Source organism: Hemiscyllium ocellatum, chromosome 45, assembly GCF_020745735.1.
Source record: "Hemiscyllium ocellatum isolate sHemOce1 chromosome 45, sHemOce1.pat.X.cur, whole genome shotgun sequence".
In the NCBI taxonomy this organism is placed as follows: Eukaryota; Metazoa; Chordata; class Chondrichthyes; order Orectolobiformes; family Hemiscylliidae; genus Hemiscyllium; species Hemiscyllium ocellatum.
In genome coordinates, this window is record NC_083445.1 from 4,112,172 (window position 1) to 4,137,494 (window position 25,323).

A 25,323-nucleotide genomic window follows, 5' to 3' on the forward strand; every position below is an offset into this window, starting at 1 on the left:
TCTATTCACCCTCAACCTCCCTTCACCCTCACCCCCCCTCCCTTCACCCTCACACCCCCCTCCATTCACTCTCACACCCCCCTCTATTCACCCTCACACACCCCTCTGTTCACCCTCACACCCCCCTCTGTTCACCCTCACACCCCCCTCTGTTCACCCTCACACACCCCCCTCTCCCTTCACCCTCACACCCCCCTCCCTTCACCCTCACACCCCCCTCCCTTCACCCTCACACACCCCCCTCTCCCTTCACCCTCACACACCCCCCTCTCCCTTCACCCTCACACCCCCCTCCCTTCACCCTGACACACCCCCCTCCCTTCACCCTCACACCCCCCTCCCTTCACCCTCACACACCCCCCTCTCCCTTCACCCTCACACCCCCCTCTGTTCACCCTCACACACCCCCCTCTCCCTTCACCCTCACACCCCCCTCCCTTCACCCTCACACCCCCCTCTGTTCACCCTCACACACCCCCCTCTCCCTTCACCCTCACACCCCCCTCCCTTCACCCTCACACCCCCCTCCCTTCACCCTCACACACCCCCCTCTCCCTTCACCCTCACACCCCCCTCTCCCTTCACCCTCACACCCCCTCTCTATTCACCCTCAACCCCCCTTCACCCTCACACACCCCTCTGTTCACCCTCACACACCCCTCTGTTCACCCTCACACCCCCCTCTGTTCACCCTCACACCCCCCTCTGTTCACCCTCACACACCCCCCTCTGTTCACCCTCACACCCCCCTCTGTTCACCCTCACACACCCCCCTCTGTTCACCCTCACACCCCCCTCTGTTCACCCTCACACACCCCCCTCTGTTCACCCTCACACCCCCCTCTGTTCACCCTCACACACCCCCCTCTGTTCACCCTCACACCCCCCTCTGTTCACTCTCAAACCCCCCTTCACCCTCACACACCCCCTTCTGTTCACCCTCACACACCCCCCTCTGTTCACCCTCACACCCCCCTCTGTTCACTCTCAACCCCCCCTTCACCCTCACACACCCCCTTCTGTTCACCCTCACACACCCCCCTCTCCCTTCACCCTCACACCCCCTCTCCATTCACCCTCACCCCCCCTCTATTCACACTCACCCCCCCTTCACCCTCACATCCCCCACCTCTGTTCACCCTCACACACCCCCCCCTCTGTTCACCCTCATACACCTCTCTCCCTTCACCCTCACACCCCCCTCCATTCACCCTCACCCCCTCTCTATTCACCCTCAACCCCCCTTCACCCTCACACCCCCCTCTGTTCACCCTCACACACCCCTCTCCCTTCACCCACACACCCCTCTCCCTTCACCCTCACCCCCCCTCTATTCACCCTCACACCCCCCTCCCTTCACCCTCACACCCCCCCCTCTGTTCACCCTCACACACCCCCCTCTCCCTTCACCCTCACACCCCCTCTCCATTCACCCTCACCCCCCCTATTCACACTCACCCCCCTCTCCCTTCACCCTCACCCCCCCTTCACCCTCACCCCCCTCTCCCTTTACCCTCACCCCCCTCTCTGTTCACCCTCATACCCCCCTCTCCCTTCACCCTCACCCCCCTCTCCCTTCACCCTCACCCCCCTCTGTTCACACTCACACACCCCCTCTGTTCACCCTCACACACCCCCCTCTGTTCACCCTCACACACCCCCCTCTGTTCACCCTCACCCCCCTCTCTGTTCACCCTCACACCCCCTCTCCCTTCACCCTCACACACCCCCTCTATTCACCATCACACCCTCTCCCCCTTCACCCTCACATCCCCCTCTCCCTTCACCCTCACACACCCCATCTATTCACCCTCACACCCTCTCCCCATTCACCCTCACACCCCCCTCTCTGTTCACCCTCACCCCCCCTTCACCCTCACCCCCCTCTCTGTTCACCCTCACACCCCCTCTCCCTTCACCCTCACACACCCCATCTATTCACCCTCACACCCTCTCCCCATTCACCCTCACACCCCCCTCTCTGTTCACCCTCACACACCCCTCTCCCTTCACCCTCACACCCCCCCTCTGTTCATTCTCACCCCCCTCCCTTCACCCTCACACCCCTCACATCTGTTCACCCTCACACCCCCTCTACTCACACTCACACCCCCCTCTCCATTCACTCTCACACCCCTCTCTCCATTCACCCTCACACCCCCCTCTGCTCACCCTCACACCCCCCTCTCCATTCACCCTCACACCCCCCTCTGCTCACACTCACACCCCTCTCTCCATTCACCCTCACACCCCCTTCTCCATCACACTCACACCCCTCTCTCCTTTCACCCTCACACCCCCCTCTGCTCACCCTCACACCCCCCTCTCCGTTCACCCTCACACCCCCCTCTCCATTCACCCTCACACCCCCCTCTGCTCACCCTCACACCCCCCTCTCCTTTCACCCTCCAAACCTCCTCTCTGTTCACCCTCACACCCCCCTCTGCTCACCCTCACACCCCCCTCTCCTTTCACCCTCCAAACCTCCTCTCTGTTCACCCTCACACACCCCTCTCTGTTCACCCTCACACCCCCCTCTCTGTTCACCCTCACATCCCCTCTCTGCATTCATCCTCCAACCCCCCTCTCTGTTCACCCTCCAAACCCCCTCTCTGTTCACCCTCACACACCCCTCTCTGTTCACCCTCACACACCCCTCTCTGTTCACCCTCACACACCCCACAGCCCCTTCTCTATTCACCCTCACACCCCCCTCTCTATTCACCCTCACACCCCCCTCTCTGTTCACCCTCACACCCCCCTCTCTGTTCACCCTCACACACCCCTCTCTGTTCACCCTCACATCCCCCTCTCTGTTCACCCTCACACCCCCCTCTCTATTCACCCTCACACCCCCCTCTCTGTTCACCCTCACACCCCCCTCTCTGTTCACCCTCACACACCCCTCTCTGTTCACCCTCACATCCCCCTCTCTGTTCACCCTCACACCCCCTCTCTGTTCACCCTCACACACCCTCTCAATTCACCCTCCAACCCACCATTCCACATTCACCCTCACACCCCCTCCACATTCACCGTCCAACGCCCTCCCCATTCACCGTCACACACCCTCTCCATTCACCCTCACAATCCCCTCCCCATTCACCCTCACACCCCCCTCCCCATTCACCCTCACCCCCCCTCCCCATTCACCCTCACACCGCCCTCCCCATTCACCCTCACCCCCCCTCCCCATTCACCCTCACACCGCCCTCCCCATTCACCCTCACACCGCCCTCCCCATTCACCCTCACACACCCCTCCCCATTCACCCTCACACCCCCCTCCCCATTCACCCTCACACCCCCCTCTCCATTCACCCTCACACACCCCTCCCCATTCACCCTCACACCCCCCTCCCCATTCACCCTCACACCCCCCTCCCCATTCACCCTCACACCCCCCTCTCCATTCACCCTCACACCGCCCTCCCCATTCACCCTCACACCCCCCTCCCCATTCACCCTCACACCGCCCTCCCCATTCACCCTCACACCCCCCTCCCCATTCACCCTCACACCGCCCTCCCCATTCACCCTCACACACCCCTCCCCATTCACCCTCACACCCCCCTCCCCATTCACCCTCACACACCCCTCCCCATTCACCCTCACACCGCCCTCTCCATTCACCCTCACACCGCCCTCCCCATTCACCCTCACACACCCCTCCCCATTCACCCTCACACACCCCTCCCCATTCACCCTCACACCGCCCTCTCCATTCACCCTCACACACCCCTCTCCATTCTGTAGGTCTCTGTTTGAGAACCCTATCGAGGGCCCTACCATTAATTGTAGAAGTCCTGCCTTTGTCTGTGTTACCAAATTCCACACTTCACATTTATCCGAACTTAGCTCCATCTACCACTCCTCAGCCATTGGTCCAATTGATCAGGATCTTTTGGTAATCTTAGAATGATGTGGAGGGGTGAGAATGTTTTATTTCACGCAGTGTGGGCAGTGCTGCTTAAAATAAGTTTTTAAATTTTGTTCATGGTATTGCTGGCTGGCTGGACCAGCACTTCCTGCCCATCTCTAATTGCCCACTGACTTGAGTGGCTTGCCAGGACCACATCAAGGGTGTTAAGAGTCAACCACAGGGTTATGTGTAGACCAGAGTGGATAAGGATGACACACTTCCTTCTCTGAAGGGCATGAGTGACCTCGATGTGATTTTTTTTTCAAGAACTGACAATTGTTCCATGGTTTTTTTTAAAAACCTCCAGATTTTATTGAATCACCATATGCCATGGTGAGATTTGAACCCCTGTCACCAAAGCATCACACTGGGGCAGAAGGGGGTCAGGATCACTGGACCTGCGACATTATAACTATGCCAAATTAGTGAAAAAAGTCAAAGGAATAACTTTCTTAGAAGGGAATTGAATGGTACTGGAAATAGAAACGATTGCAGGGGGCAGCAAGAGCAGTGGAATTTGCAGGAGGAGGGGGTGGAGTCTGACTACAGGGAGAGCGCTTTCAAAGACCCAGCACAAGGCACAAAGGGCTGAATAGCCTCCTTACGTGCTGCGTGTCTGTGTAGGTTTTCCCAGCTGTGCCGTGTACATGCGGTATGGATTGATATTAGGAGCTCGTTGACAGTAAATCCAGAGCAGAAACATCAGGTTAAAAAGACGGATTTATTCTGTTATGCAACAAAGTCAGCATCCAATTTATTAATGATTCAGGAGAGTCAATGCTATGGATGTAGGTTTGCTCGCTGAGCTGGAAGGTTCATTTCCAGACGTTTCGTCACCACACTAGGCAACATCTTCAGTGGGCCTTAGGCGAAGCACTCTGCATGATTCCTGCTTTCAATTTATATGTTTGGGTTTCTTTGTGTGGGTGATGTCATTTCCTGTTCTTTTTCTCAGGGGGTGATAGATGGGAGTCTAACTCCATGAGTTTGTCGATAGAGTGGCTCGAAGCATGACATTCCAACCGGAACTCTATCAACAAACACATCGAGTTAGACCCCATCTACCACCCCTTGAGAAAAAGAACCGGAAATGACATCACCCACAGGAAATGATATCACCCCAGGAAATGATATCACCAACCCAACGAAACACAAACATATAAATAGAAAGCAGGTATCATGTACAGTGCTTCACCAGAGGCCCACTGAAGATGTTACCTAGTATGGTGGCAAAATGTCTGGAAATGAACCTTCCAGCTCAGTGAGCAAACCTACATCCAGAACCTCAGCCTGAGCTACAAATCTTTTCAAAATTCGCTATATCAATGCTATAAATTAAACAGTGTACTGTCGGCAGTGCTTGGTTAAAAACATCTGATATGTTTGCTTTTTGAAATGATTTAATGGAACATGGGCCTCACTGGCTGGGCCAACATCTATTGCCCCTCCCTAACTGCTCTGGACAAGATGGAGGGAGCTGCCTTCTTCAACTGTTTCAGTCCTTGGGGTGTAAAGACATACATGGTGCTGCTACAGTGGATGCCCAGTGAAACTGAAGAAACAACGACATATTTCCAAGCCAGGATGGTGAGTAGCCTGGAGGAGAGCTTGCAGGGGATGAAAGTGTTCCTACGTATCTGTTGCCCTTGTTCTTATCGGTGGTACAGGTCATGGGTTTGGAAGGAGCTGTCTGAGGATCTTTGTGATTTTCTGCAGTGTATCTTGTAGATAGTACACACTGCTGCGACTGAGCATCGTTGGTGGAGGGACTGAATGTTTGGTGCCAATCAAACATACTGCTTTATCCCAGATGGTGTCGAGCTTCTTGAGTGTTCTTGGAGCTGCACCCATCCAGGGCAAGTGGGGAATATTCCATCACACTCCTGGCTTGTGCCTTGGAGATGGTGGACAGGATACAAAAGGATGTTCATCACTGTACAGTTTCCACTTTTAGTATTGCACAGCAACAGAAAATCACAGAATCCCTACGGTGTAGAAAGAGGCCCTTCAGCCCAACAAGTCCACACTGACCCTCCGAAGAGTATCCCACACAAACCCAGTCCCTACTACTCTACATTTTCCCCTGACTAATACACTTAACCTACACATCCCTGAGCACTCTGGGCAATTTAGCACAGCCAGTCCACCTAACCTGCACATCTTTGGATGATGGGAGGAAGCCGGAGCACACAGAGGAAACCCACGCAGACACAGGGAGAATGGGCAAACCAAGTGTGAGGTTGAACTCTGGATCCTGGTGCTGTGAGGCAGCAGTGCTAACCACTCAGCCACTGCACCTCCCTGATGCAAGCAATCTCAATGCAAAGTAAGGACAAACAAGACAAGGATATACCAGAGCCTGAGTGATGCAGGTGTTCTGTGCTGCAATTCTTCTAATGTTTCTACATCTGTGAGAAGGATTGGGGGATGTGGGGCTTCACGGTGCCCCACTTGTAATGGGAGGAAGATACAGGTTGGTAAGAGCAGAATTAGTTCCAAGCTCCAATGGAAGGGTACACTGCTTCCTCTGGACACTCTCATGTAGCTGGGTGATGTGAGCCCTTGCAATCCTTCATCAAAATGTGTGTGTTTCACTTCAAAGTTCAAATGTTAGGAATCGAGGCAGGGGAACCATGTAATGAAAGGGACATCTTGCATTTCTACAACACCTTATATAACCTTAAAATGTTGCAAACTGTCTTACAGCCAATAAGGTACTTATGAAGTCTAGTCATTGGTGTAATACGGGAAACCTAGCAGCCAATTTGCACATGCAAGCTCTCACGATCAGCAATGATTGGATAATCTGGTTCAGGTTGGTTTGAGAATAAATATTGGCCAGGGCCCCTTTGAAATAGTGGTCATGGGGTCCTTTCAGCCCCCATGGAAAGTGTAGGACAGGGTTTGATTTGTGTCTCATCCGAAATATGGGTCTGAAAGAAAGATTGTGAGATGATTGCCTGCTTGAGGGACAGAGCCTGGATTGAAGCTGGCCAGATGGGACGCCAGCAAATCTCTCTCTCTGGACTGATCTACAAACAAACAAACAGTTTCGCGAATGCAGACGTAGAGAAGCAAAGCAGAAACAAACAATTGCGTGTTTCCCCTTAAACCACGGTCCAAGCCTCAGCTCGCATGTCCCTCCTTTCCTTCTCACTGCAAGTGCATGCACAAAACTCACAGGACGCAACCAAATTCGAGAAAGAATCCCAGACGGCGGGATCGTCAGTGCAGACCGTTCCACCTCCTCTGTGCTCCTGTGCCTGGTCTCGGTTGATATCCCCAATGCAGGTCCACTTCACTTCTGAGCCTGGTCTTGTTACACACCATTTCGAATGATCCATGCTGCTTTTGAAGCTAAGCTGTGTGCTGAAGGTAATGACCTTCACGTTGTACACAGAGTACGTCATGGTGCAGTTGGATGGGAGAGTGTGTGCAGAGTTTGGCCAGGTCTGAACCAACAAATCACTCTGAAAGGAGTCTGCTACCCAGCCAGAGTATAAATCTGCAATACAAGGGCACATTCATGAAGCTCTCTACCTCTTCCAATCAGCTCATCAACATTCAACAGTCACTTATAAATCCAGGCAGGAGAATGAACTATAATAAAAGTGAACAGTGAGAAATGTGATACTCCAACACGTGGTTGAGATTGTCACAAGGCTCATCCCTTTTTTTGCTAATAGCTGTTCCTTGGCTCGAGGAGATTATGTCCTTGGTTTTATTCAGAGGGGCAATCAACTGGGCCAGGCTCCCATCAGTCTGGTTTGGTACAGAGATGTAAAGCATTTTGAGAGGCCTTTTGTTTATATGTAAACAGACGGGACTCTAGGCCAAAGTGGTCATGTTTTAGAAGTGCCCCGTATAAAGAGAGAGGAGTGGTCAGCTCTCTAGCTGGGCTGAGCAGAGCAGTTTTAGTTCAGTCTTGAACTGGCAAGTTCAAAAGGGAGCGATGTGGAAACTCTCTCTCTTTACTGCCCCTCAACTTCAACCTGTAAGCATGTGTTCCATCGATACTGGTTTTAAAGGGAGTTTGCTTATTGGGAGTGTTGCAAATATTCAGAACAACATAATTACATCTAGCTGGACAGGCTGAGTTCTGTCGGGGTTCATTATTCTGTTCTTTGTTTTTCATTGTGTAATTTTGTCTGTTTTAAAATCTAGTAGTCAACCTAGCTGTCTTACTCCAGGTAATTTTCACTGTATACTTACCGAAATAAATTGCAAAGTTAGGTTTGGGGCTGCCTGCTTAATAATGTTTTGAGTGGTCTGGCCTAGTCTATAACAAGATAAATAAGAAGTCTGTTGAAAGGGAGCTGGATGAACACTGGAGAAAGAAATGGAAAAGTATGTTGATAGAGTAAGATGGAGTAAGGATGTGAGGGCTCATGTGGAACACATGCACTAGTACGGATCAGATGGGCTGAATGGGCTGTTTCTGTGCTGTACAATCTATGAAATTCCATACAATAATACCTGCCATCGTCTAATTAGGATTAGACTTAGTGTCTGGAACCTAAGGATACAAATGGGAGGCTGGAATTAAAATAGCTAGAGTGTTGGAATCCTCCCCAGCTACATTCAGTTATATAAAGAACAATACAGCACAGGTACAGGCCCTTCAGCCCTCCAAGCCTGCGCCATCACATTTTGCCCTTCTATACTAAAACTGTCTTCGCTTACAGGATCCATATCCCTCTATTCCTTTCTTATTTACGGATTTGTCCAGGTGCTTCTTGAATGCTGCTCCCATCACCTTCTCTGGTAGCGCAATCCAAGGCATTTGCTGCGTTACATGTAGCAGCAGAAAGAGCTCGACTTAAGACTCATACACTAAAGGGGAGATTTAATCAAGTTCAAAATTATAACCAGCTTTTAACAGATTAGAAAGAAGATAAACTGTTTGCACTAGCAGGAAGGTGCAGAGAGGAATACAAATTGAAAGGTAATTGGAAAAAGAACACAACAAAGCCAAAGGGGAGTTTTTCTCTTTCTTTTTAACGCTGAGAGAGAGTTATTGGGATATGGAACATGCAGCCTGAGGGTGGTGGTGGTAGATTCAATTGGATCTTGTACTGCCAACATGCCTGAGTTGTCTCCAATCAGTCCACACCATTGCTCTGCTCCCATGGCCCCACACATTTTATTTACACCCAACAACCTTATGAAGATGGCTATGGGACATAATTCTCCAGGAATGGGACAGGTTTAAACAGGAAGTAGGAACAAATTACTGCAGGTGCTGCTTTTCATGAAAACATAAGATGCTGGAAATCACAGCGGGTCAGGCAGAATCCAGGGAGAGAAAGAGAGAGAGAGACAGACAGACAGACAGAGTAAGCTACCGTTTTGAGTTAAACTGCAGGCGTTGGCTTGCTCTCACTCCATGGATCCTGTCTGACCCACTGTGTTCTCCAGCATGTGTTGTTAAACAGGAAGTGACCGTGAACTGGAACAGTTGGTAAGGAGCCAAAGCCCAAGATTAATTTAGAGAGAGGGCGGACCAGGGAATCAGGGAGAAAGATTGTGAGAAAAGAGAGAGAGAGAGAGAGAGACAGTGACAAGTACCTTACCATCCCCAAATTTCCTGCTCTTCGCAAAACTGGTGAAATGTTTTCCAGCTGCTGATGACAGGACGAGTTTACTCTGCCAGGGAGGGGTCTCCACCTTTTCCCCGGTCGCTGCCTTGTTGAGGTTCACCAGGTCTTTGGCAAAAGAGGGTGGGATCGAATAATCGTAGACATGAGGATTATTGTACAACAACTGCGTACCTGCAAAAGGAAGCGCAGGACCATTAAACATTTCCAGAAATGCACACACCAATGCAACCCTTTGAATGAATGAATAAAGAATTAAAATAAAAATTTAAAGTCCAGTTCAGAACAAGTTCCTTTTCCCCTTGGACTGAAGAGGTTGGTGAATTATTCTGTCTTCCTGGAGGTTGATGTTTCACAGGACATAGGAGCCTGCTATTAAGTCTACATCACACACACACACACACACACACACACACACACACACACACACACAGTCCATTCGGCCCATCCACATGAGCAGCAGCACCTACCCCACTTCGAACCCCCATCTACTTAACCCCCTTCTCCCTCGTAAACACACAAGAACACAGCAAGTCAGGCAGCATCAGGAGGTGGAGATGTCGAGGTTTCGGGGGTAACCCTGGCTTGCTGTGTTCTTCCATCCTCCTGCTGGATTCTAGCATCTCCTTGTAAACACATTTATATTCTGCGCCTTGAGGGCTCTGAGACCAAGGGTTCCATATAGTCACCGTTCTCTCTGAAAATGTGTGCGCCCCAGATATTTACCAATTTACCAACAGCAGGTCCCCATCGTTATGAGGCCTGAAGGTCCACCGTCCCTCAGCCTCTTGGGCCAAACTGTGTCCAGTGAATGTTGGTTAAGAATCCAGGCTGAATATTCTTTTTAAAACTACTTTAAAAAGCTACCATAGCCTTGTAAGACCTTGCCGGGCTGCTCTGTCTTTAGAGCTGAAAATGTGTTGCTGGTTAAAGCGCAGCAGGTCAGGCAGCATCCAAGGAACAGGAAATTCGACGTTTCGGGCATAAGCCCTTCATCAGGAATGAGGAAGGGCTTGTGCCCGAAACGTCGAATTTCCTGCTCCTTGGATGCTGCCCGACCTGCTGCGCTTTAACCAGCAACACATTTTCAGCTCTGATCTCCAGCATCTGTAGACCTCACTTCTTACTGCTCTGTCTTTAGATTGAGATAGGTAAAAACAGTGACTGCAGATTCTGGATTAGTGGTGCTGGAAAAGCACAGCAGTTCAGGCAGCCTCCGAGGAGCAGGAGGATCGGGCAGAAGCCTGGTGCCGGCTTTAGCTCAGTAGCTACTTCGATTTCTTTGAAATCTGTCTGGTCGCATGTTCGCGTCCCGTTAACTGCGGGCACTGCCCGGTGCTTCATTCCTTCAGTAACTTTAGATTGAGATGTTTGGGGATGGATTAACCGGAGGGTCGCATTGCCTCTGGCAAGGGAAGAGGTTGAGAAGGCAAGTCTATCATGGTAACCTCAGCCGGTGCAGGAATCAGACCCACACCGTTGGCATCACCAGCCATCCTGCCAACTGAGCTAACCAACCACCTAAAAATAGATAATCCCTCAGTAACCCCGGAGTTTGATCAAACTTATTTCTAGTACAGGTCATTCTGTTATAACGTGCATTTCATTAACGCAAATTTGCTATTGGATGAACTGGGGACAGTGTTACTAAAGCACAAACTTTTAAAACACGTGTTGGCTGTAACGCGATTGCATCGTCATCACTTCAAGCGCTGTTTGTAAAGCACGATTTTTCTATCGCACAACGTTGCGCAAGAATGCAACCATCACATCATAGGAGAACCATCCGTACGGCAACTCCTAGCTTCAGCGAGCAAATTGACATGTTTAGGGAGGCTGTACCATCTGTACCATGACCAACAGAGTCTCAAAAGGGGGCTTTACATTATCCTGATGGTAAAGCAGCAATGCCGACTGAGTAATCCTCTCACCAATATCTTTAAACTGGCCATATCGGTAGGTAACACACAGAAAGGACTGTCCATTTTTCTCTCCATTGTGTGGCCAAATGTAGGATTGGTCAGTTCTGGGTGGGAAGTACGGAGTGCTGTGGACCAACCAGAAACCTTGTATGTCATCCAAAAGGACAACTCCTGAGAATAAAGCATACATTAATCAGTAAACACTTCCAACATTCATATCGTTCAACTCACGCTGGGTGAATTACTCTAGTCTTGGCACAAAGGAAGCACCAAGAACTGACCTCCTGTCAGCCAGTGGTTTGAGTATTTGACTCTGAAAAAGTTGAGAATACAACAACAACAACCTGTATTTATAGAGCTCCTTTAACAGAGTTAAATGCCCCAAGGCACGGCAGAGGAACATCATTAAGTAGGATTGGATGATGAAACAACAAAAACGCATATTGCTGGAGAAACTCATCAGGTCTGGCTGCATCTGTGGAGAGAGAAGCAGAGTTAATGTTTTGTGTCCAGGGACCTGGTCTGAAGGTCAACGTATCCATCGACTTCTTTGTCTAGGACTTGAAATGGTTGCTGAGTTTCTCCAGCAATCTTTGTTTTTATTTGGTCATGGACCACGGTAGAAAAGAAATGACCATGCTGCATAAGAATGGAATGAATGATGTGTTTGTAGAGGATTATAGAGCTGGAGGAGGTTTCAGAGATAGGGAGAGAAAGGGAAACCACGGAGAAACGTGAATACTGAATATTAGATTGAACTGAATGAAAGATGGATGATGAGAATGACTACTTTTTTTTAAAAAAACTTCATTTGTATGATGTGGGGTGTCATGGGCTGGGTCAGCATTTTATTGCCTGTCCCTAAGTTACCCTTGAGAAGGTGGTGGTGAGCTGCTTTCTTGAACCACTGCAGTCCACCCACTGTTAGGGAGGGAATTCCAGGATTTTGACCCAGCAACAGTGAAGGAATGGAGATAGGTTTCCAAATCAGGATGGTGAGTGGCTTGGAGGGGAACTTGAAGGTGGTGATGTTCCCATGTACCTAATGCCCTTGGAGATGGAAGTGGTCATGGGTTTGGGCAGCAGAATTTTCAAGGTGGCCAGAGAATAATGTAACAGACAAGTCCTGAAGTAACAAAACCTCAGCCTTAGACAAGGATAGAAACAAGGAATGACAGAGAACAGGCCAGAGAAATCATTGACTCAGTCACGTATTTCAAGTTGATATATAATGATGAAGAGTGGAGGCAGGGGAAAACAAGTTCCTGACATTTGAAACAAACACTCAGAATGATCAGAACATTGCTTCCGGCCTGGAGGAAACAGTACAATCCAGGTATTGCTCATCACCTTTCGTATGTCCACCATAGCTGGTCGAGGTGAGGTGGATCTGGTCATTGTAGAGCACGTATGCTACTTGGTCCCTCTGGAAAAACAAAACAGAGGAAGGAGATGAAGATAAAATGACAAAGCCCCACCAATTACAAATTTCAGCACTGAAATGGATTCTCATTGTATTTTATGTTACAGGTAAGTGTGTTCTTGACAATGAAACCTATATCCCATGGAAGAATTACTTCAGAATGGATATTTGACCACACATGGAAAATGCCTGACCAACTGTGTTTTTTCAGCACCACACTTTTCAACTCTGATCTCCAGCATCTGCAGTCTTTTACTTTCTCCCACACATGGAGAACATCTGAGGGAACTGGAGTTACAGAGATGTACAGCACAGAAACAGACCCTTAGGTTCAACTTGTCTATGCAGACCTGATGTCCTAATATAATCTAGTCCCATTTGCCAGCATTTGACCCATATTCCTCTAAACCCTTTCTATTCATGTACCCATTCAGATGCCTTTTAAATGTTGTAATTGTACTAGCCTTCACTACTTCCTCTGGCAGCTCATTCCATACATGCGCCACCCTCTGCATGAAAACGTTGTCCCTCAGGTCCATTTTAAGTCTTTCCCTTCTCGTCTTAAACTTGTGCCCTCTAATTTTTGACTCCCCCACCCCGGGGAAAAGACCTAGTCCATTTACCCTACCAATACCACTCATGATTTTACAAACCTCAGGCTCCGACGCTCCAGGGAAAACAGCCCCAGCCTATTCAGCCTCTCCCTGTAGCTCAAATCCTCCAACCCTGGCAACGTCCTTGTAAATCTTTTTTGAATCGTTTCAAGTTTGACAACATATTTGGGAGACCAGAATTGTACGCAGTATTCCAAAAGTGGCCTAACCAATGTCCCGTGCAGCCGCAACATGACCTCCCAACGTCTATACTCAATCCACTGACCAATAAATTAAAGATCAGTGACTGGATGATGTTTTACTAGACTGGCCTGAGATACGGACAAATCCTTCGGGTATGTACCACTTCTAATTAATCATTCTTCCCTCTCGAGTGGAGCTGAAAAAGAATTGAATGGCAACTTTTTAATTTCAGTGGGGGGGGAGATCTCACTGAGAGCTGAACACTAATCCCTCAAAAACTGACGATCTGGTCATTATCAGATAGCTGTTTGGTGGAGCTTGGTGTGTGCACAAATTAGATATCGTGTTCCCTTCATTACGTCAGTGACTACACTCCACCATGTACCTCATTGCCTGTAAAGTGCTTAGAGACAGCAGACATGGTGGAAGTCGCTATATAAACGCAAATGATTCATTCTCCAATCCACTGTGAGAAATGTCAGAATTTGGTTCCCTGGGCTGATTAACGTTTGAGTGCAAACCTGATACACTGCTCAACCCTGATAGTCAAACCACCCTTTAGTTACCTGCAGTTTGGATTTCTCATAGAGCTGCTGTAGAGTTCCTCCCACAGCAGAGCCTGTGTCATTAATCAATCGGTTTCCAGTTCTCCAGCCATTGCTTGAGGAGTCCATGTACATGTACTGTAAACCAGTTTCACTGATATGTTTGGGTAACTTGTAAACAATGAACCTGAAAGCAGATGGGTGGGTGAGAGACAGAGGGTTGGACAGTAAGGCGACAGATGTAAACTGCAAAGACAGCTTGTGTGATAAACACCACTCCACCATTCCCAGTCAGGAAGAGCTAACAATTCAACATCCCTCTTCACTCAGAACGCAGAGCTTGACACCATCCAGCCAGTTTGACCGGCACCCCATTCACCAACGTCAACATCCCCTCCCTCTACCATCCACGCTCAGTAGCAGCAGTGTGTTCCTTCTACAAGATGCACTGCAGAAATTCACCAAAGAACTCTTCCATCTAGAAAGACAAATGCAGCAGATACATGGGAATACCATCCTCTGCAAGTTCCCCTCCACTCACCATCCTGACTTGGAAATATATCTCCATTCTTTCACTGTCACTGGTTCAAATGCATGGAATTCCCACCCTAAGGGCATTGTGGGTCCACCTACAGCATATGGACTGCAGTAGTTCAAGAAAGTAGTTCAACACCACCTTCTCAACAGGCAACTGGGGATGGGTAACAAATGCTGGTCTTGTCAGTATTATCCATGTGCCTTTAAAAATCCTAACACAGGATCACACCCCAGAAACAAGTAGAAAATTGACAATCGTTCCAAGAAGGGGAAGTTCCAATTGTGTAATATTAGTTGTGTAATTGTGATAAAATTAATTCTCAATTGTAGAAACCAAGTGTTGGCTCAGCAATGAGCATTGCTCCAATTGACATTGATGGAAATAACAATTACAAACAATGTACTAAGTGTCACTGAGTCACTATCACAGGTTCACAAGGACAAGATTAATGCCTTTCGATGTTAATAAACCCACACACTGAGGGACACGTTTTGTGAAAAGATCAGTGGATCGGAGCCAAAACACAAGTCAGTAGGACAAAACATGATTGCTGACAATTTAAATCTCAAATTCAGGAAGAGGTTATATACGTTATAGAGTCAGAGTCATACAACATGCAAACATTGGGGCCGCACAGTGGTTAGCACTGCTGCCTCACAGCGCCAGGGACCTGGGTTCAATTCCAGCCTCAGGCGACTCTCTGTGTGGAGTTTGCACATTCTCCCCGTGTCTGCATGGGTTTCCCCCGGGTGCTCTGGTTTCCTCCCACAGTCCAAAGATGTGTGGGTCAGGTGAATTGGCCATGCTAAATTGCCCGTAGGTTAGGTGAAGGGGTAAGTGTAGGGGAATGGGTCTGGGTGGGTTGTGCTTTGGTGGGGACTTGTTGGGCCGAAGGGCCTGTTTCCACACTGTAAGTAATCTAATCTAATCATACCCTTCGGTCCAACCAGTCCATGCCAACTAAAATCCCATACAAAACTAATCCCACCTGCCTGGGCTTGGCACATATCCCTCCAAACATTTCTTGTTTATGTACTTATCCAAGTGTCTTTTAAATGTTGTAACTGGATCCACATCCATTACTTCCTCTGGAAGTTAATTCCATACGTGAACCACACTGTGTAAAGAAAGTTGCCCCTCGTCTTTTTAAAATCTATTTCCTCTCACCTTAAAGATGTGTCCCTTAGTCCTGAACTCCCCCACCCTAGGGAAAAGAGAGCTGCCATTCATTTTATATATGCCACTCACGATTTTATAAACCTCGATAAGGTCACCCCTCTTCTTTGCTACACTGCTAGAAAACATTTTTTGACTGAGTAACAAAGCAAGATTATGTCAATCAGTTACTGAGTTAACAATCACGTGAAAATGGAGCTGGCATGACTGAAACTCAAAAACCTCAATGAGCTGGAGGAAGAGAAGGAAATGGTCAGGGCTCAGAGATGAACTGCCATCACTCAGTGAGGAGACAGAATGGAGCTTCAGCGTCGAACTTCTGCTTTTGTTGATGTTGCACCATTATTCCAACAGTTTGTGTTGACCGCTCTGTCAAAATCAGCCAACATTGTCACTTCCCGATACTAGTCAGCTACTGGCAGCACTATCACAGTGCTTGTCAGCACTGCCGAGCCACAGGCTATAGCTGGAGACGGGGGAGTACTGTACAAGGGGACAGATAGGAGATGAACCTTTGTCCCCTCCAATTTCACCTTTCACCACCTTGACAGTAACACATTGACTGATCACCACAGTCTGTGGCTACGGCTAGCATTCTCATTATTTGTCTGTTTTCCACCATCTGAACCCACATCTCCAGTTCTGAGGAAGAGTCACTTGACCTGAAATGCTAACTTTGATTTCTCTTCACAGATGCTGCCAGATCTGCTGAGCTTTTACAACAATTTCTGATTTTGTAGCCACAGCATTAGCCTGAATTCTCAGCGTCTAGTTCAGTGACATAATCCCTCTCCCTCATCACATATTGTATGTCTTCAAGGCAGAGATTGATAGATTCTTGTTGTCTCGAGGAATTAAGGGCTACGGGGAGAACGCTGATAAGTGGAGTTGAAATGCCCATCAGCCATGATTGAATGGCGGAGTGGACTCGATGGGCCAAATGGCCTTACTTCCACTCCTATCTTATGGTCTTATGGTATGTGTTTTATATTTTTATTGATTGAGCTATCATAAACCACTCATGAGTTCTTTGGGTGGCACAGTGGCTCAGTGGTTAGCACCCAGGTTCAATTCCACTACTGGGTGACCATCTGTTTGGAGTTTGCACATTCTCCCCGTGTCTGCGTGGGTTCCCTCCAGGTGCTCTAGTTTCCTCCCACAATCCAAACATATCCAGGTTAGGGTGGATTGGACATGGGAAATGGTCCATAGTGTTCGTTGATGTGTAGGCTAGATGGAATAGTCAGGGTAGCTGTGGGGTTACAGGATATGGTAGGGAGCTTGGTCTGAGTGGGACACTCTTCAGAGGGGTGGTGCAGACTCGATGGGCCGAATGGCCTCCTTCCGTCCTGTTGGGATTCTGGGATTCCATGGAGATATCTCCCTAATCAAGTGGTCTTTTCCTGTTTCTCTGAACAAAAACAGAAATTGCTGGAGGAACTCAGCAGGTTTGGCAGAAGCTGTGGAGAGAGAGAGAGCCAAGTCCAGAACATGTTTGTGTTGTCTCTTGCTCAGAAAGGTCACTTCTCATGTTTTCCTGGTCCTTATTTGAACAAGTCGCAGGTGTGGCAAGCAAAATGTTTCAACTTACCAATCCACTGGCTGCCCATTGTCATTGTAACAGGAAATGTCAGAGGTAGCAAAATACACAGAGCAGGTTACAGTCAGACAGGCAAGTGCAGACCAGTAATTGGAGTTGGCCATCTGAAAGACAAGAATGTCCAAGACTAACAGGCTGGAAACATACCTCTTGCAGCAAAAATCAATATTTATTGCATTAATTTCCACTGAATTTGTCCGACTCCATTGCAATGCTCCCCTTCCCTCCATAACTGTTGTCCCCTGATATCCAGAGTTGGCATTATCTAAATCACTATCACTTTAAGGCTCCCCACTCTTTTCAATGATGTGGCGGTGTCAGTGTTGGATTGGGATGGTCAAAGTCAGAAGTCAGATCAAACCAGGCAATAATCCAACAGGTTTATTTGAAAGTTTGTGATTTCACCTGTTGGACTATCACCTGATGCTGCCTGACTTCGGACTTTTCACTGTCAGTAGAAACCTGTTCTCATGCAGCACTAGCCTATATCTAGATGTGTGTTTAGATCAGAGTGTGGTGCTGGAAAAGTACAGCAGGTCAGGCAGCATCTGAGGAGCAGGAAAATCGACGTTCCGGACAAAAGCCCTTCATCAGGAATAGAGGCATTCCAGCATCTGCAGTCCTCACTTTTGCCGACTACATCGAGAAAAAAATTAATTTAATACACGCCGTGAAAAAGATTAATTTAATACACGCCGTGACGTCAAACACTTCTTCCGCTGCCTCCGCCTCCGAGCTTACTTTCACAATCAGGACTCCCGCCCACCTTCCGAGGACCCCTTCGCTCACTTCCAACACACTGCATCCCCCTGGACACCCCGCGCTGGCCTATTACCCACCCTCAAACTCTTCATTTCCAACTGCTGCTGGGACATTAACCGCCTCAACCTGTCTACCCCCCTCCCCCACTCCAACCTCTCACCCTCACAACACACAGCCCTCCAGTCCCTCTGCTCCAATCCCAACCTCACCATCAACCAGCGGATAAAGGGGGCGCAGTGGTAGTCTGGTGCACTGACCTCTACATGGCTGAAGCCAAACGCCAACTCGAGACACCTCTTCCTACCACCCTCTCGACCATGACCCCACCCCCCATCACCAAACCATCATCTCCCAGTCCATACAGAACCTCATCACCTTAGGAGATCTCCCACCCACAGCTTCCAACCTCATAGTCCGGGAACCCCGCACTGCCCGGTTCTACCTTCTTCCCAAGATCCACAAGCCTGACCACCCTGGCCGACCCATTGTCTCAGCATGGCCCTGCCCCACTGAACTCATTTCTACCTACCTTGACACTGTCCTATCCCCCCTAGTCCAGGAACTCCCCACATACATTCGATACACCAACCATGCCCTCCTCCTCCTCCAAGACTTCAGTTTCCCCAGCCCCCAATGCCTCATCTTCACCATGGATATCCAATCCCTCTACACCTCCATCTGCCATGACCAGGGCCTCCAAGCCCTCCGTTTTTTCCTCTCCCGACGTCCCCAACAGTACCCTTCCACCGACACTCTCATTCGTTTGGCCGAACTGGTCCTCACCCTTAACAATTTCTCCTTCGAATCCTCCCACTTCCTCATAGCCATGGGCACACGTATGGGCCCCAGCTATGCCTGTCTCTTTGTGGCTATGTAGAACAGTTGATCTTCCGTAATCACACTGGCACCACTCCCCACCTCTTCCTCTGCTACATTGATGACTGCATTGGCACCACCTCGTGCTCCCGCGAGGAGGTTGAGCAATTCATCAACTTCACCAACACATTTCACCCTGACCTTAAATTTACCTGGACCATCTCTGACACCTCCCTCCCCTTCCTGGACCTCTCTATCTCCATTAATGATGACCGATTTGACACTGACATTTTTTACAAACCCACCAACTCCCACAGCTACCTGGATTACACCTCTTCCCACCCCACCTCCTGTAAAAATGCCATCCCGTATTCCCAATTCCTCCGCCTCCGCCGTATCTGCTCCCAGGAGGACCAGTTCCACCATAGAACACACCAGATGGCCTCCTTCTTTAGAGACCGCAATTTCCCTTCCCACGTGGTTAAAGATGCCCCCCAACGCATCTCATCCACATCCCGCACCTCAGCCCTCAGACCCCATCCCTCCAACCGTAACAAGGACAGAACGCCCCTGGTACTCACCTTCCACCCTACCAACCTTCGCATAAACCAAATCATTCGCCGACATTTCCGCCACCTCTAAAAAGACCCCACCACCAGGGATATATTTCCCTCCCCACCCCTTTCCGCCTTCCGCAAAGACCGTTCCCTCCGTGACTACCTGGTCAGGTCCATGCCCCCCTACGACCCACCCTCCCATCCTGGCACCTTCCCCTGCCACTGCAGAAATTGCAAAACCTGTGCCCACACCTCCTCCCTCACCTCCATCCAAGGCCCTAAAGGAGCCTTCCACATCCATCAAAGTTTTACCTGCACATCCACCAATATCATTTATTGTATCCATTGCTCCCGATGCGGTCTCCTCTACATTGGGGAGACTGGACGCCTCCTAGCAGAGCGCCTTAGGGAACATCTCCTGGACACCCGCACCAATCAACCACACTGCCCCGTGGCCCAACATTTCAACTCCCCCTCCCACTCTGCCGAGGACATGGAGGTCCTGGGCATCCTTCACCGCCGCTCCCTCACCACCAGACACCTGGAGGAAGAACGCCTCATCTTCCGCCTCGGAACACTTCAACCCCAGGGCATCAACGTGGACTTCACCAGTTTCCTCATTTCCCCTTCCTCCACCTCACCCTAGTTCCAACTTCCAGCTCAGCACTGTCCCCATGACTTGTCCTACCTGCCTATCTTCTTTTCCACCTATCCACTCCACTCTCCTCCCTGATCTATCACCTTCATCTCCTCCCCCATCACCTATTGTACTCTATGCTACTCTCTCCCCACTCCCACCCTCCTCTAGCTTATCTCTCCAGGCTTCAGACTCTCTGCCTTTATTCCTAATGAAGGGCTTTTGCCCAAAATGTCGATTTTACTGCTCCTCGGATGCTGCCTGAACTGCTGTGCTCTTCCAGCACCACTGATCCAGAATCTGGTTTCCAGCATCTGCAGTCACTGTTTTTATCTAGGCATGTGGCAGAGCACTTACCACGTTTACATCCAAAAAAGTGGAGGACTGCTCCAGAAAATCCAACCTCATTCATTTGAAATGTTCTGTCACAGGTTAAACCCTCCTGCTTAATTTAAAACTAGCAACTAGAGAAGATTTATCCTGTGCAGCAATCTGTCAAAATTCAAGTGGCCAAGAACTACTTAAAGTAAAAATTAACAACTTTATTTCTTAAAATATAACAGAGAATAATTAACTAACAACTATTTACAAGTCCTTCCTCTTACCTATCTTTTACCTTCCCTTCTATAATATTAGTCTGATAAAACTCCCAATTAAGATTTACAAAACAACACACCTTGTCTTAAAACCAAGCCCCTTTCAGTTTCCTCTGAATTCCTGTCTTCTTCTTCTTGGGAAGTCTGCTCCACAGGTTACTGATCTATTCAGGTACCTTTTAACAGATCTATTTTTCTGGGCAGTGTGCAGATGTCATTGGCTTGTCAGTTCTCCTCCCAACTGTTCTATTTTCCCCGAACTTATACCCCCGCAAAGCATCAGATTGTGTCACTGGCTTTTTAGATTGTTGATATACTCAATTCAAACTGGACTGGAATTTGGTAATTTTTTGGGGTATAATTTAAACTGATTGGCCTAATCCAAATCTGTTTTGTTGTTTCCAGGCAACTAGCTACCCCAGCAGCTGGAGCACATGTTACACTGTGTCTTATTGAGAACACTTGGCGCTGTCACTGCTAGCTTTTGCTCTCTTAAAGGTACAGTACACCCACACCTTCATAACAGGAACAAAACCAAGGTTGCTGGATGAGCTCGGCAGGTCTGGCAACATTTATGACGAGAAATCAGAGTTAATGTTTCGGGTTCTGAGGAAGGGTGACCGGACACGAAACGTTAACTTGGATTTCTCTGCACAGATGCTGCCAGACCTGCTGAGCTTCTCCAGCAACTTCTGATTTTGTTTTAGATTTCCAGCATCCGCAGTTCTTTCAGTTTTCGTTGAATTGAATCCAAGTGATTAATCTGGAAACAAAAAGCTGGTGTCAGTGACAGTGACTGTGTAGCTCTTGATGATCACAAACTCCTGACCCAATTCAGCAATGTCCTTCAGGCACTGACGTTTGGTGCTGGTGCCTGGTCTCAGCATATATATATATATATATATATATATATAAAAAAAACTCCATCAAGATGTGTGTGGATCCCCGGTACGCAAACACCAAGTGTCACTATGTACTGAGGTTCTACCTGTCCCCGGTGTTGCGATGGATGGGCCTGGCCTCGCTGCCGTGGAACGCTCCGAGTAGTTGGACCGTTCTGTAACACCTGTCCTTCGTGGAGAAGTTTATGAAGAAAAACACCTTTGACCACATGTCCATCAGGAAGTGGTCAGCACGTAGTGTCCTCGAGACCCTTCGGGAAAAGGAGAGGGCGGATCCTGTCGAGCGGTTCCCTGAGCAGACCGTCAAAGTCATTTGGCAGAATGCCTCATCGCCAGAACTTTCCAACAAGCACCAAGACATGGCTTAGCTGGTGGTGAGAAGGGTGTTTAATGCAGTGGTGTTTGTCGAGGTTCGTCCCGAGCAGCTCCGTGATGAGGGACTCTGTGCTGTACGGTCTGTTCCCTGGGATGCACACTGAGACGAACATCAACTGCGCCTGGAGAATCATCAACTCGGTGAAGGACGCTCTTTGGGCGGTTCAAAACCTGTTGATCTTCCAGCTGAAAGCCTGTGAGATCCTTTATGCACGCCCAGACTCTCAGCCGCACCGTACGCTGCCCTCGAAGCGGCTGTGGGGGGATGGGACTGTCACACACCTACTTCTGGAATGTGCCTACGCAGAGGAAGTCTGGAGAGGAATGCAGTGGTGTTTGTCGAGGTTCGTCCCAAGCAGCTCCGTGACAAGGAACTCCATGCTTTATGGTCTGTTCCCTGGGGCGCACATCGAGATGAACATCAGCTGTGCCTGGAGGATCATCAACTCGGTGAAGGATGCTCTCTGGGCGGTCCGAAACCTGTTGATCTTCCAGCTGAAGGAGTTGACCCCAATTGAGTGTTGCAGACTGGCACATTCCAAGATCCAGGACTACGTGTTGAGGGACGCACTGAGGCTTGGGGCAGCTGCCGCCAAAGCGTGGTGGGGAAAGACCACCGTGTAACGTCTGCCTGCCTAAGAGCAGGGGACCCACGCAGTAAGGGGGCTCTGCTGACCGCACCCCCCCCACCCGGCTAAATATGTGGATAGTAATCGTACAGACCTGTATTTATGAATGATTACTCTGTCTCTGTATGCAAAGAAATGGAATGTTTATGCATGTATGGCATGACCAATTGTACAGATCATCAAAATATTTTATGAAGAAAGTATATTTTTGAAATAAAAAAATAACTCCAGCCCCACACTCCAATGCGGTGGTTATTAACTGCTGAGAACATGCTAGGAACAACACACAAAGAACAAAGGATAGGCACAGGATTGTCAACAGATTTACCTAGTCTGCCTGCAAATCCCCGTTCATTCTTTAATTAATGTGAACTTTGTGACCATGACCATCTCTAGACTGTTTAAACTTGATGACTGCCCAGCACTGACTTACAGAACTAGAGACATGGACAGACAAGAGGTACATAACCAGAAACTGCCCTCCCATCGAATGTCTCAATAAACAAAACACACCTCATAAAGAGTAAGGTGACTAAATCGCAATATATTGCTGAGTGTCGGGTACAAATGCTGTGGGAAAAAAAGCAGTTGTGTCAGATCTGAATTGTAATGGACGTGTGCGAGTTCATTTTGAACAGAAGTAGAGAGGTGGTGGGGGAGGGGTGCAGGCGAGACTGAAGAGCAGGAACAACAGGAGGCAGTCTACAAAGGATTCAGATTGTGTTATACAGAAGGGGGTGAGGAAAGGCTTTCAACTGACTTATGGAGTCAAAGTTAACTTTGTACAGCACAGTCCAATACCAGTATCTCCAAATCAACACACAGACAGACACACTGACCCACACACAGACAGACACACCGACAGACAGACACACGCGCACACACACACACAAACACAGACCAACACACAGACCCACACACAGACAGACACACCGACAGACAGGCACACACATAAACACAGACACACAGATCCACACACAGGAACATACAGACAGGCACACACACACAGACACAAACGCAAACACACACAGACAGACAGGCACACACACACCGACAGACAGATACCCAGACCCACACACAGACAGGCACACACATAAACACAGACACAGACAGACAGACAGACACACACACACCAACACACAGACCCACACACACAGGCAGACAGACACACACACACAGAAACACAGACAGACACACAGACCCACACACAGGCAGGCACACACATAACACAGACACACACACATAAACACAGACAGACAGACACAGTTTCCCTGTTGCAGTCAGATGACCAGGTCCCTCTGACCTCCCTCTCGCTCAGTGTTAACCCTAGTTACCGCGCCCATGTACTCCCTGTCCGGCGTGTGTTTTCAGCGTGGAGCCTGCCTGTCTGATCCTTACCCTTTTAACAGATGTGAAACCACATTCATCGTCAGAAAGTTAGCACCCAGCTCGAACCCTTTCTTTAAAGACTTCACACAATGTGTCACAACAGAGGCTTTGGAATCTCATCTGTTTGGAAGAGTCCATCTTAAACTCTGGGAGGGTACTTGGTATTGAACCTAATTTCAACAAGACAAATTATGTTCCTGCTTTGAGGATTTCTCCACACAGGAAACAATGTATTTTTTACTCACTTCCCTGCTCGGAATATTTCCTGAACGAGTCGCTATTGAGCACCAAGTGATAATGAGACAAAGTTGGGAGCAGTTTAAACAAGTTGAAATACCAGATGTCCGTTCCACTCTGTCTCGGTAGGTGTGTCTTCACAAAGTTGAAAATGTGTTGCTGGTTAAAGCACAGCAGGTTAGGCAGCATCCAAGGAGCAGGAAATTCGACGCTTCGGGCCAGAGCCCTTCATTTTGTCTTCACAAAGTGCCAGAACTTCACACAACAACAAAACGAAATTGTTTCCCTGGCACACTGTCTTCCCGGTCAGCCCAGCTTTCGAAGTGTAAGGGCTGGCAGGCAGGATCAGCAGCGGTATGAGGGTTAAACAAGGTTTCACTTTCAATCATTACAAAATAGTCTCTGTCCATCATGCTGATGATGTGGAGGAGCTGGTGTTGGACTGGGGTAGACAAAGTTAAAAAAATCACACAGCACCAGGTTATAGTCCAGCAGGTTTATTTGGAAGCACTAGCTTTCAGAGCACTGCTCCTTCATCAGGGACAGGATCATAGGACTTGGAGTTTATAGTAAAAGATCAAAGTGCCTTACAACTGGTGCAAAGTATTGAACAAACCTAGATTGCTGTTAAGTCTTTAATCACTGGACTTCAGTAAGGCGTTCAACAAGGTTCCCCATGGGAGACTGATTAGCAAGGTTAGATCTCATGGAATACAAGGAGAACTAGCCATTTGGATACAGAGCTGAAACTGTGTTGCTGGTTAAAGCGCAGCAGGTCAGGCAGCATCCAAGGAACAGGAAATTCGACGTTTCGGGCAGGAAACGTCGAATTTCCTGTTCTTTGGATGCTGCCTGACCTGCTGCGCTTTAACCAGCAACACATTTTCAGCTCTGATCTCCAGCA

General features: G+C 48.7%; 1 protein-coding gene across 3 annotated transcripts; it reads right to left on the reverse strand.

Moving 5' to 3' along the window:
- Positions 1-4,623: 4,623 nt before the first annotated feature.
- Positions 4,624-24,732, reverse strand: dnase2 (deoxyribonuclease II, lysosomal). Of its 3 annotated transcripts, none has more exons than XM_060855206.1 (7): positions 24,520-24,732; positions 17,511-17,623; positions 14,227-14,392; positions 12,791-12,866; positions 11,450-11,611; positions 9,495-9,692; positions 4,624-7,426 (listed from the first exon to the last, which is right to left on the reverse strand). In XM_060855206.1, the coding sequence occupies exons 2-7, from the start codon at positions 17,621-17,623 to the stop codon at positions 7,029-7,031; spliced, it is 1,113 nt and encodes a 370-aa protein (XP_060711189.1). In that variant the 5' UTR covers positions 24,520-24,732; the 3' UTR covers positions 4,624-7,028. The 3 variants fall into 3 exon arrangements, with proteins under 3 accessions (XP_060711189.1, XP_060711188.1, XP_060711187.1); XM_060855205.1 differs by having other exon boundaries at positions 24,428-24,732; XM_060855204.1 differs by lacking the exon at positions 24,520-24,732 and adding an exon at positions 24,192-24,420.
- Between the last annotated feature and the right edge of the window lie 591 nt (positions 24,733-25,323).